This window comes from Arctopsyche grandis, chromosome 4 (genome assembly GCF_051622035.1).
Source record: "Arctopsyche grandis isolate Sample6627 chromosome 4, ASM5162203v2, whole genome shotgun sequence".
Taxonomy (NCBI): Eukaryota; Metazoa; Arthropoda; class Insecta; order Trichoptera; family Hydropsychidae; genus Arctopsyche; species Arctopsyche grandis.
The window spans coordinates 1,112,335-1,126,210 of NC_135358.1; the positions used below are offsets into that span (position 1 = coordinate 1,112,335).

Consider the following 13,876-nt stretch of genomic DNA (forward strand, 5'->3'; position numbering starts at 1 on the left):
TCTTTATAAATAATCAATAATAATAATTTAAAATATACAAAACTTCAAAATCAATTGTATTTTACATAATTTCTTTTTCTTTTCCTTTTCTCGATTTTACAAATTCCATCATGGATAGTCTAAAATATTTAAAATATAATAATAATAATATAACAATAATATATGATTCTATTTAAATTTACTTTCAATACCACAGAACGCAAACGCTAACTGGTGACTAAAAGTCTGTTAAATTGATATTTATTCTATTTACAACAACAAATTTAAATTAAATATTGTATATATAGGTAAATTTAAATTAAATATCCTCTATCACATTTAATTTATTCTTATCAATTACTTTACTTTATTTTTAATTATTGATTATATACTACTATTTTTAAGCAATGTTTGCCGGGGGTGTGTCCAGGGGGTACATGTCCGGATACCGTATTTAATGTCTCCTATTATTATTTTATTTATTGATTTTATTATCTCTTCCTTTTTATTATTTAGGATTTATGTTTATTTTATGTGATATAATTATGCTTTCTGGATTCGATATAAGGAATCGCATTACTTTCAATTGGATGCGGTTCATCCGCTCTAAAATCGCCAGACAAATTGAACGACAAATTAACGGACGGCTGCTTTAAATGCAATTCTCATCTTCTCGAATGATAAGTTGCACATCAGATGACGGGTAATCTTTCGATATGCACAGATGCAATTATTAAAATGGCATACATGTATGTTTACTTGAAGTGTGCGTGCATTCGCACAGCACATTTCAGGTATTGTTTCCTAACGCATGCGCGCTTTATGTGTTCATGCGTTGTTGTTTATTTTGTACTTGGTTATGTACAGTGTGGTTTTTTTTAATAGAACAGTGATGTGCGGTTGTTCTTGTGCGATATTCATTAACAACCGTCTCGTTCTCCGACGAAAGGGTCTCTTAGACTGTATTCGTTGGGGGGGGGGGGGGTGGCCTCATGTTGAGGGCTTTAAGGATCAAATTCCTTGACCTTTAAAACGGGCTTAGTATTAAAATGGTAATTATTAAACTTGAATTGGATCTTTCAGGTGAGTTTCATAAGGCAAGATTCGATAAGTTCCGAATTTTGCCTTATTAAACTCGCCAGAAAGATCCAACTCAATTTTAATAATTGCATCTGTGCACATCGAAAGGTTACTCGTCATCTGATGTGCAATCTATCATTCGAGAAAACGAGAATTACGTTTAAAGCTGCCGTTCTGTTAATCTGGCGATTTTAGAGCGGATGCACCAAACCCCTTTCAATTCACGCAAAAAAAAATTTAAACACATAATCACATTCATCAACGCAACAAAAATTGAATAGTTGGCAATCGAACTTCGATTGATACGTACAATATTTTGAAAATTTGAATGATTTGGACCATGTTGATTAATCCACCTGGAGAGTTTAATAAAATTCCGGAAGCTTTGAAGCGTGAACCAAACACTTCCGACTGTTTCCACACACACAGTCACCGCAATCCTTAAGCTATCGTGGAGTTTTATCCGTCCTTCGAACACGCGATTGTACAAGTGTGTAAAATTTTCAAATAAACCGCGCTTCGTTCCGATTGGCCGATCGGCGGCCAATGAGAGTTGTGTAGGCGGGGCGAGAGGTTTCATATAGCGAAGTGGAGGCCGGCGGTATAAGTGAAAATTTAGGGCAGTCGGGCGATCAGTCGACCAGTAGTCGGGGTCCGCGCGAGATCAGTGTCGCGATCAGTCAGTGCAAGTGAGATCAGTGTCAGATCAGGATGAGGAGCCGCTGTTTTTTCGCGGCCATCGCGCTGCTGGCCCTCCTGGCCGACCTGGCCCACGCCGTCAGAGTACTCCCCAAAAGGAAGAAAGGTTAGTTCAAACCAACTGACCACAGAGACAACCCTCGGTGACTGTGAAAACAGTGAAATTTACATCGCTCATGAAATCAGTGAAAACGATGTGTTTGTGTAACGGCATCCTTACTCATTAAAATTAATGTATATATATCGAGAGACATCGACGAGCGAGACCTGTCGAAACTCGGCTGCTGTCGGCAGATTCGTTGCCGATTGATAAATGGGCCATATTATACGCGTGCCGGCTGTGTGCGAACGTGATTTTGATAACAGAGTATATGTACAACAAATGTGCTATATTTTCACATTGAACATGTGTGCACAATGTGATAGAGTGAACTGTGAATGTCCACAATGAATATGATTATTGTGAATTTTTTTACGTATTACAAAGGATTCATTTTGAATGAAAAGTATAATGGTAATTGAGATTTTTAATATGAAATAAAATAGTAATTGCTATATGGAAAATTCTATTCCTGAAATTCAGGAAATGAGTTGCCTTTATTTATTACAACACAATTAATCAAAAGCTTTTAGAAATCAACATTTATAAAAATTAAATATACATTTACACCATAAAAGCAATACAATCTAAAAAAAATATATTAATCAAGTAATTATTTTAAAAATTCATACATACTGATGTGTAGACAACTAAATTTAAATTTAAAAACAATATAATAATATTTTAGAACACATTATTTCTATGTATGTATGTAGATATTTAAAATTGCCAAAAGTCAATCCGTTTCCTTTTATAATTTTGTATTGATATTAACGAAACATATACATAATTAGCATTTCAAAAAAATACCACAAAAAATATCAATAAGCTCACTTTCAATTTTCAATTAATGGTTATATGTAAGCTTAATTATTTAATATACAATTTTTCCTTTGTTTTATTAACAAGCTCGATTAGTAAAAGAGATACGAGCTTTGAAAAAAGCAATATTTATCCTTTGCATCGAGTAAGAAACATTAAATATATGTCAAAAGTGAAAATAGAAAAGTTTTTCTTCATATACTTGTTCTACATCTGTTTATGTATGTATGTATGTATGTACATATTTATATATAATGTGGAGCTGCTCATATATACCTGAAAATGTACGTACATATTATATATGTATGTATAGTATAAAAAATAGAGTAGATCAATCATTCAAAAATCGTTCAAATAGTGTGACAATTCATCATCAATTAAAACTGAAAAGTCAACATGATGAATGTAAATTAAATCGTGTGACAAACAGAAATCATAAATCATGCAAAACGAGACATTTTACTGTCGCGACTAACGATTGTGAACGCTTCAACCCAGTGCATTTATACATTTTATTTTTTTTGCGGATCGTTATTTTTTTTGCCAACTTTTTAACTGTTGAACGATGACGAAATTGCTATTACGGTAATGTCGATTTGAACACTTTCTCTCGGATTCGTTTGGAACGAACTCTGCCATGTACTACAATAACAATCATCGGTCAGATGCTCGGACAACAGAAGCGATTCGGTTGCACCTTTTTGCATACGTGCAACATTTACATTGCGTGCAATTAATTGAAGCGTGAAATGTATGCTCGTTTACACGCCACGATTTTCCTATTTCACTATCGTTTTCTATGCAAATGCGCGAGTCTCGGTGCGTGCAAATTTCAATTTCGCACTCGTTAGAAGGAAAAGTTTCACGGTTTTCCGCAAGCTTTGCCAATCCGTACATCGGATTTGATTAAATTGATATGTATCATTCATTCAATTAATCATTTCACTCATGCGACTACTTTTTATGATTCTAATGCAAATTCACATACCTATTACTAATATTTTTACATCGAATCTAAATAATTAAAATAATAATAATTAAATAAGAACACTTCAAGTTCAAAGATTAACATATAAAAAATATGTTTTCATTTAGAAATGATTCTTCAATGAACGCAAAAAAAAATCATGAATTAATTCAATATCGCTAGTTTTATAACTGAAAATTTGACAAAAAGTTTTTTTGAACTAGTAGTTTAGACAAAGCTAAAGCTGTTCATAAAGCATGACAATCTTTTGAAACAACTACTTGACAAATTTTAAAATTTTTCTACTGCTTTACAAACTTCAAGTTGTGGCGTTATTGTTACAAATGATTAATATGTTGATTAAAAATTTTAGTCTATAAAAAATATAAATCAACCAACATTTTATATTTTTACAAAATCTTATAATAAATTATTGAATTTTCTTGATTAATGCTTGTATCTATGTATGCATGTAGATAGTCTAATTTACATAGCTTTCTAAATTCGCAAAATAAAATAAATGACTTATTCTTACTTATAGTATTAATAATAATAATACATATATAATAAGCGACAATCATAAGCAGTTGCATAAATCCATCAAAAAATAAATCCAACATTTCCAAACCGAGTATACTTACATACGTTCAATTACGAAAAAAAATACGCAATTAATCGACGATGAGGCCGACAAAATTCCATCGAAATGAAAAGCACAATCAATGCAATATTTTCTCTCTAATATAAATATAATAAATTAAAAAAAAAAACGTGACGAAATCCTATCGTAAAAACTCTTCTTTATAAAGCAGCGATAATATCGCAGAATATGTTCCGGGTTTGAAAATTGTGCGCAAGATTCGATCCGAGCGAATCATTGCACAATTCCGAATTCTGAACCCAACGAACCATTCTCGGTGTAATATATTAATCCGGATCGCACTATTAATACTGCTAGTAAAATGCAAAAACCTATGCAGTTTGAAGATCAGATAAAGCAAAAGCTTCGTAGTGTCGTGCGAGTCTGCAAAGTTGCATAACCGGCTTTGTGGACAACGTGGTTGTAGAATAAACGAAAGTCGTCCACTTTTTCGACATCCCCGCGATGCGATTTCACTTGCTCTTAATATTATCGGTATCTGTGTGTGTGTGTTCGTTCGATCGTGCTTTCGACGATCCAAGTCGGAGGTAAAAAAAAGACGAGCTTTTGCATGCTGAAAAAGGCTTTAGAAAGTAAACGTGCGGGGAAAAAATGCGCCGATTCCTCAAACATGCATTCGGTGATCCGATTCCGACTCACTATAAAAGGAAAATCGCTCTAATAAAAGTGCTGAAAATATGTGGTTTCGCTTCAAAAGAGGTCAATGTTAAAATGTACAACTGCGAGAAACTTGTCTAGATCGATGGTGAATTTATTTCTTCTGTGTGCAATGTTTTATAGATATTTATGGTGGTTCGATTTAAAAGTAAATACTTTTTGAATTTTTTTTTTGTTTCTATTGTTTATTTGAACTACATATTATGTATGCATATCATTCATTTTAACTATACCTGTATATTCATACGCAGTTTTTTATCTTTATCTTACCTATTATTTTCATATAAGATTTTTGTTTAAAAAATACACTATAATTGTAATTAAATTACGCATATAACATAAGTTTTACTTTCAATTAATATTTTGCAAAGTTTCTCTATTGTATGTTAGAGGATATTAAAAATAAATTTAATTTCAAATAGTCTCGAAAACTTATGCATATTTCCAAATAGAATTTATTTATATCCATCGAATTTATGAAAGTTGAATCCATCATATTAGATTATTTAACAAAAATTATTCAAGAAACATACTTCTTTATGTAAAAAATAATGAAACTTCGTACCGAAATACATACATATGTATGTATATTTAAGAAAAATTCAAATATCTAACTTATACTACCCATATAACTTATACTAAAAGGTAATCTTCATCGAGTATACTGTAAACAGTAATCTGTGTTTTTAAATATTACAGAGCGATTAAATACTGAAAATGTATGTAGGTGCATATAGGTATATGTATTTAAGGTTTTTATGGTGATAATTTAAACTTGGCACCATCATCTCAAACCAATTTGAAAAATAATGAAAGTAAACAGCTCGCACGCGGATATTGCACTTTGTGAAATCAGGATACTTACCAAATTGCCGGGTGTAATTTTAAATATACCAATTATCCAATTTTTCTCAACTTTCTTTATAGCAGATTTCCGCTTAATTACTTAATCGTATCTGCAAAAATCCAAAGCGCAGTTCGATTGAATCGATTACTGCTTATCTCGATTCGAGAAAAGCCGTAACAAACATCTCCCCGCTAATTAAATAACCCATTAATACCGTTTTATGTACCCACTATTTTTTTGATACTTTCACTGGAGAAATAGTAATAAAAAAACGGTCGTAAAACTCTTACTCGATAATTAATGGACTGTAAAAATGTAAAATTGAATTTAAAATAAAAAAAAACGAACACTATCGTATTCTAAATTAAAATTACAAAACTAAATCAGTTATAATAATATTATTTATTTTGGCACGCTCTAACCACTTTTGTTTATACAATAATATATCGTGCCGTTTCGTATTGTTTGTTGTTTTTTTTTCATCTCGGTGTCAATGTGTCGCGTACACGACCGTTATTTTAACGTTTTAGTTAATTTTACGAGGTGCAATGAACTCCCGGTTAATTCGACCGTGAAAAGTTACTTTTAAACCAGTGCAGTGCGCCCGTTTTTCGTACAAACTGTACATGTTGTTGACTCAATTTTTATTGTGGTACATACTTTGACTTCATTTTATCTCATTTTTAGATCACAGCGACCGTGGCCCTCAACTATTATTTACCTGAATCATGAATGAAAACATTTTTTATATACATATGTATATATTATATGATAAACAAAAACTTGACGTATGTAAAACTTGAGTTATTGCACAGGTGATTAAGAATCAATCATCGAAAAACCCTACCCACACTTGCGCATTACTAAGCATATTCTCCTCGGCAGTTATATGTCGATTAATATGAAAATACATATATTGGAAGGAGATTATAATGCATTAATGGGTTCGATTAACGAAGCAAGTCGCGCCATATGCGTGCATCTCTTCCATTTCTCGAAGGCGAAGAAGAACTTTCACCGTCTACACATCGGTCAATTTCGCTTTTAACGGCTCGTTTTTACCGTAAAACGTTAACTACCTGTCCGTCTGTCGGTTGTAAACCGTAACCTTGACGAAACCACGTGAAAATATTATTTGTTTGAATAAAAATACTGTACAGTATATATATATATATAATTGAAGATCGAGATTTTAAGTAATATGTATGTATATGTCACAGTGAAATTGTATTTCAAGTGAAAATATATTGTCACTGACGTTTCAGTGAGGTCGTAACCAGTTACATTTTCAGGGTTGGTTTTATTAATTTAAGATTAGATTGTTTGGGTTGGTATTATTTAAAGGTTAGGATAGGTTAGGTTAAGTAAGGTTTGGCCCTATTCATTTAAGACTGGGTTGTTAAGGTTACATTTATAGAGTTAAACGTTGTAAATTCATTGTTTGATACATTTTCACTGCTTGAATTGGTGAAAATATATTTTTTTACTTGAAATATGCTTTCACTGTAACATATACACAATTGAAAACATACATATTTGGTACATAAATTGAACAATTATTATTTATTGCATTTGAGTATGGTTTTGTCTTTGATTTTATCTATTGATTTTGTACAAACTAATAATACTCGATAGAACATTTTCTGTATGAAAATATATTTACATACACCGCTACTGTTAGATATAACATCAGTCGAATTTAATAATGTAATAAAAAAGGTGTTCAACATTATTTAATTTTATTTGTATTTTTTACATAGCATATCAACCGTGCCAAATTACCATGCAATAATATAATATAATAAAATACACAAAAAACACCACCAGAAACAAATCATCAACAAAAAAGGCTATCTAACTGTTAAATATACGAAGCAAGACAAAAAATATCCCAATTTTACAAAAATGTAAGACTACACATTATCAATTCTGCTCAGTGTTTGAATTGTATTATGAAGTGGTAACTTTTTGATGTTCCGAAATTTAGTCTACATCATATTTTTGGAAATAAAATATAATCCATAGCCAGCAGTATGGCTCGGTGGTTGCGTTTATGTTTTGCAACGAGAGGTTACCGAGCTCGATCCCGTACTAATTTCTAATACTGCTGGTCAAACTTGGATGTTTGTGGCTCCAAGTGGATCGTTTCTTATCAGCGTTTGCCAATTGATCTGATTTCATTGTTGAAACGGTTCCTCCATCAAATTGGCAAAAATCATCCTACCCGCTGTTCTTCAGCCTCTCGAAATATAGCGATTCATGTAATAAAAAAGCACCAAGTGATAAGTGGGTTCAATCCGCCATACTGCTGGTTAGATTTGGGGGTATTTGTGACTCCAAATCGATCGTTTATTATCAGAGTTTGCCAATTTTATCTGATCATTGTTGAAACGGTTCATCAAAATTGGCAAAAAACCATCTTTCCTGTTGTCACAAATCTTCTGTATTTATTGTGTGTATAATTTGTAAAAATGATGTTCAAAATCTAAATTCATAGATGTCTCAATGGATTAATTCTGTAATTAATTAATTATTATTTCGGGTTCTTCAGCTTCTTGAGATACAGTGATTTATATAATAATAAAATGCTGTTTGTAATTAATTGTCTAGGAAAGTGCATTGGGGTCTACCTGTTAGGGCCGGGCCGCACCGTGCAACTTTGTCGGCCGACTTGTTGCGCGACACGAAAAAATGTATGGAAATGTGTGTGGCCCAAGTTGATGAGTGTGGCATGTCCCATCTACCTGCATGCATTGGCCTGGTCGCCATCAACCAAGTTATTCGCGAGTTGAGCGGTGCGGCCCGGCCCTTAGGCCTACCTATTTATAATAAAAATAAAATAAGTTTCCTCCTTGAAGTAAAAAGCAAATCGTCTAAACACTGAACACGTGTGTGTAGAACAAGAAATCAATTATGAATCGTTTCAATACTGTATTTGAATTTGAAATTCATTGTTAACACTTCCCAGAGAGCGCATCAATCAATTATAATACAAACACATGTTCAGAAAGTCATGTGGGATTTTTTAATTGAACAAATAACGAGGTGTAATAAATAATTCCGAGCACGCATGTCAAGCATCGCTTGTCTCCGAGCCTAAGCAGACGATGATGGACGTCTAAACTGGCCTATGGTGAACGTTCGTTTAACACTGGTCATTGTCTGCTTTTTCCACTTGGAAAATGGCGACTGGTCGTATCCATCACGTGACAGAATCAACACAACGCAAACGCGATGAATTTTCACGACATGGCTTTTCACAGCGTGAGTTTTCATTACGAATGCATATATGCCCGTTAAAATTTAACATTCGTAATTATTATTATGCATTTCACTTTTCCCCCACATTACATCCGTATTATGTACGTATATAAAGAACGCATTTTCATTTAATTATTTTTTTTAGGTATTTATAACGATGATATCGTTAGCATACTCGACGCGTTGACACTAGGCGTTTTTTTAACGATTTCACTCTCATCGAGATCGAGATGATATCGCTCGTTAAACGGAATCGTATTAGTCGTGAAATTGTTCTAACATGTTAATTCTAGTATTATATTTACATAATAATAGTGTCGAGTGGTAATTTCTATGGTCTAACTGTTTTTATTGCGCCAATTTCTTCTTCTGAAATCTCTATCATAAATTATACTTAATAAGGTGAAATTTTCACTTTATATTTACCTGTTACGTTTTATGATGAGTCTTGCTAATTACGATTCAGTGAATAGATGGTCCATCTGTTTTGCAGCACATGTTTAATGTCCAAAATCAATTAAAGAAAATTTCTAATCAATCCGATCAGTTTAAATTACATGGAGAGTTGCGCAGTACAAGTAGTGCGTATTTTTATTGGCGTATGAATTTTTTTAGGGATTAATTGCGACTTTATCAATTCTCACACTGGATTAATTTACCTTAATCGGAATGTTCATTAGCGGTTCGCTTATTTTTGATGTATTTTCACCGCTTGATTTTCCAACGATGTTGATTTTTCGTAATTTTATAACTTTTCCTCGGTTTCGAATGTCGGTCTTGCAATCGAATGAATTTCCCCATATATGGTATGAATGGGTTCTGGTTCAATTATTGCGCGCACCTGTAATCGAAATGGAAATATATTAGGTATGTTAAATGTATGTAGATAAATATTTAAATTTATTTGTAAAAGAGTTGAACGCACTTCAACTTCGCTCGAGCGAACTTTTGTCGATGAACTTTGTTTTAAAAACATACACATAAATCACTGCATATTAAATATATCATTTTAATAGTAAAAATTTGCATTAAATTAAAGCCTTTCCTGTTTGCAACGACCACGCAAATCAAATGTAATTTATTGTTAAATAATTATATCATCTTAATTAAGAAAAATCAAGGCTAATGAGCGATTATTATGAAAAATTGTTGAGGTCTTCGCTCAATAGCGTGTTACGTTCATTCCAAATATGCGCAGGAAAAATTATTTTAAATTACATTACATCTATTCGCATAAATTCAGTAGCTTCCGGTCAATTACCAATTCAAATATGTATTTATTATACCTATGTATATATAAGCACGTTCAGTGCTTATCTTCATACCAAGAGTCTCGTATTATGTACATATACAAAATTTGCATTCTGTAACAATTATAAGTAAAAAAAAATAATGAAAACTTGCGGACATCGAACTGGTTCGACGTATTTGTCATTGCCGATGGCTATGAAAATAATTTAGCCCGGTCAAAACAGGATTCAATTCCGCATCAACAGTGATGTAACACCGATGCAATTTTTGCAATTAGACAATGCAAAAAAATTCACCGCCTTTGAAGGCAAGGTTTCTTGCAATTGATATATGTATATGGATACAGTCGCGTGTAGAATTCGTTTGTAAATTTAAATTCGAAGACTGTATTTATTAAAAAATCAATTCAATCTCCATTTTGACTTTCCTTTCGCTTAATGATAGATTCTTTCACCGAATCCTGAGGCTCTAAAGTACAACATAACACGAGCAGTCCACCTGCGGGCATTTAATACACGATATTCAAATGACACACTTCACATTTCAAACGGTCAAGTTGGTTACATAAAATTTGCATTTTTTTTTCATATGATTTTAATTTAGTTTAATCACTTACAAACATTTCCTTTGGCACACGCGAGGCTAGGCAAAAGAAAAGTGTACAATTACGCAAATGGTCCGTTACCATTTTAGTTATACGACCCACTGTAGAATATGCACATTACGAAAGCGATTAAACCACTATGTATACACAAATAAGCTTATCGATTAATTTTTTTTAATCATATATTTCGATCGCCTTTCTTATATATATATATATAACGACGTCTCGTTATTTATTTGCGTATTATAAAAATTGCATCAACTTATTATTGGATAGATAAACTGCGCATTGTAATTTATCGATCGTAACAATCATAACCATAAATTAATACTGGCCAGTTGAAAAGTTCATAACTATATATGAAACATTGTCCTACGTATACGAGTCTAACCTTTAATAGAGTTATTATATGTGTATGTACATACATATCTATATCTATTGTACGAGGCAATTTTTTTATGTTTAAATTAAACTATGCATTTTCTCGATGGTGATTTAAATTTTAGTCCCTTCTATTATATTTTACAGTGCAAACTATTAAACGTGTCTTTATCCTGGTATACTTTCGCTCTCGTTGCAACACGACGTATCTATTGTTTGAATGCAAATTCTCATATGACATTTAGATGTGTATCGCTCATATATGTATCGATTTTGATTTAAATATCTATTGTTTCGTCGATTTGCAATATCTATATGCATTCGGGTAAATCTTACCTCAATAATTAACCGGTCCACTAAACTCGTCTAATGGAAATCGCTTCAGACGGATCGCTTTCTCATTTTGGGCACGGTGGTTTCTTGTATTTGGTGGTTTTTTTTTACCGTTTTTCCAGTGTTGGTTGCAAAAGATCAGCCGGTTGCCATCTCGACTGCTTCCTCGTACAGATTATTTAAAGTGTGAACTTTTGCTAGTGGTTTCACTCTTGTTTTCTACGGTCAATTGTAGCATTGTTTCCGCTGTGACATGTTGAAAAGTCCCGTAAAGAAAACCGCAACATAGCACAGAGGTGCATGCGGTTTTCTTTCTGACGTATTGCGAAAGTGACGTTGAAAGCAAACCATGCTAATTTCTTATGGGAAACATACGAGTAACCATTTTATGATACCAAACTTTAGGTAGGTACTGATATATGATACTATTTTTTTTTAAATCAATAAAAATATAATTATTTTCAATGAAATTACCAAAGAAAAATACTAACCAGCAGAGTAGACCAGTGATCAGCATATAATGCTTTGAACAAAGTGGTCATGAGTTCAAATCACACTAGTTTCTGCTGGCCAGACCTTGGATTTGTCTATCGTTTCCTATGCCTATTAGCCAGCAGTATGGCTTAATGGTAGCGTGTATGTTTAGAACCAAGTGATCAGTGGGTTCGATCCGCCATACTGCTGGTTAGATTTGGGGGTATTTGTGACTCCAAATCGATCGTTTCTTATCAGAGTTTGCCAATTGTATCTGATCATTGTTGAAACGGTTCCTCAAAAATTGCCAAAAAATCATCTTTTCTGTTGTCACAAATCTTCTGTATTTATTGTGTGTATAATTTCTATAAAATGATGTACAAAATCTAAATCCGTAGATGTCTCAATGGATTAATTCTGTGATTAATTAATTAATTGTTATTTCGTGTTCTTCAGCTTCTGAAAATACAGTGATTTATGTAATAATAAAATACTGCATTGTTTATAATTAATTGTCCAGGAAGGGGCATTGGGGTCTTCCTGTCAAGCCTTCCTGGTATATATCTATGTAAAATAAAATAAAAATATAAATATAAAATAGGAGAGTTTGCCAATTTACCTGATTTTCATTGAAACGGTTCCAATTAATTGTCAACCTTACCCATTTTCTCGCAAATCTCGAGTTTTCAGTAATCTCGAATTTCGCTAAAATGCTGCAAAATTTACAAATTTGACCATAGATGCCTCTGTGAATGTTAATTGATATGTACAATTTACTTTGTATAATACTAATAATACTTGTACAATTTTTCTGGCCAGGAAGCGCATTGGGGCTACCTGTTAGGCTTTCCTGGTATAATTTAAAAAAAAAACCATGAAAAAATGAATCAAATCCATTTCAAAAGTAAAAAAGAATATGCAATCTTCTCATATTTTTATAATATTTGCATGATTATTCAACAAAAGTTGATTATTTTCAAACGAATTCTTAGAAAATATGTGGAACACGGTTTTGTATTTTACAAGTACTTAACTTTTATATGATATATTTATGTACATCTTTATGTGTCATATCGTATTATTATCCAGAAATATCATATTATATTTAGAATTATAAAAATTTCAAAAAAATATACATATATGTATGCATGCATATAAAAAATGGTTGCATAAAAATGCTTTTAATATTTTTCCACCAATTATTTCACAATATAATTAGCATATTATACATGACTACCTATTTTCAAATTAATTTGTTAGCCAAGTAAATCCAAAATATATAATAATAAAAACTCTCTTATCGACCTTTATGTACATAGATTCATTTTTATGGTGCTTTTTTGTTCTTATTTTTGCAGTAATGATTTTTAGATTTTACAGAGAAGTAGATTTGGAATAGGTATGTAGTTTTTAAATGAAAACATGAAAATATTGCTTTATCTAAAGATTGACGACGATTACAAGCAAATGAGTATAAGTTTCATGATGTTGAAATCGACATACCTTCACATACATATGTATGTAATGCGTACCAAATATTTCTAGCATTTAATAACATTTATATCTAAATTACAAAAAAAATAGCCTGACCAAATGCATTTTATTATTTATACACATGTTTATGTAAGAATTCGGTCCGTTTATGTACATGCATTAATGAAATACGAAATTACCTCACTCTCAACTGATTAATTAGTCAATTTAATTACGATATATATATATATATATATATATATATATATATATATATATATATATAT

General features: G+C 32.0%; 1 protein-coding gene across 1 annotated transcript in view; it reads left to right on the plus strand.

Moving 5' to 3' along the window:
• The first annotated feature begins 1,664 nt into the window (after positions 1 to 1,664).
• The window catches only part of stw (laccase), a 43,264-nt gene continuing 31,052 nt past the window's right edge, over positions 1,665 to 13,876 (plus strand). The window contains exon 1 of the mRNA XM_077428517.1: positions 1,665 to 1,864. Coding sequence (XP_077284643.1) covers positions 1,771 to 1,864 — 94 coding nt within the window. The 5' untranslated portion in view covers positions 1,665 to 1,770. The remainder of the gene's footprint in view (positions 1,865 to 13,876) is intronic.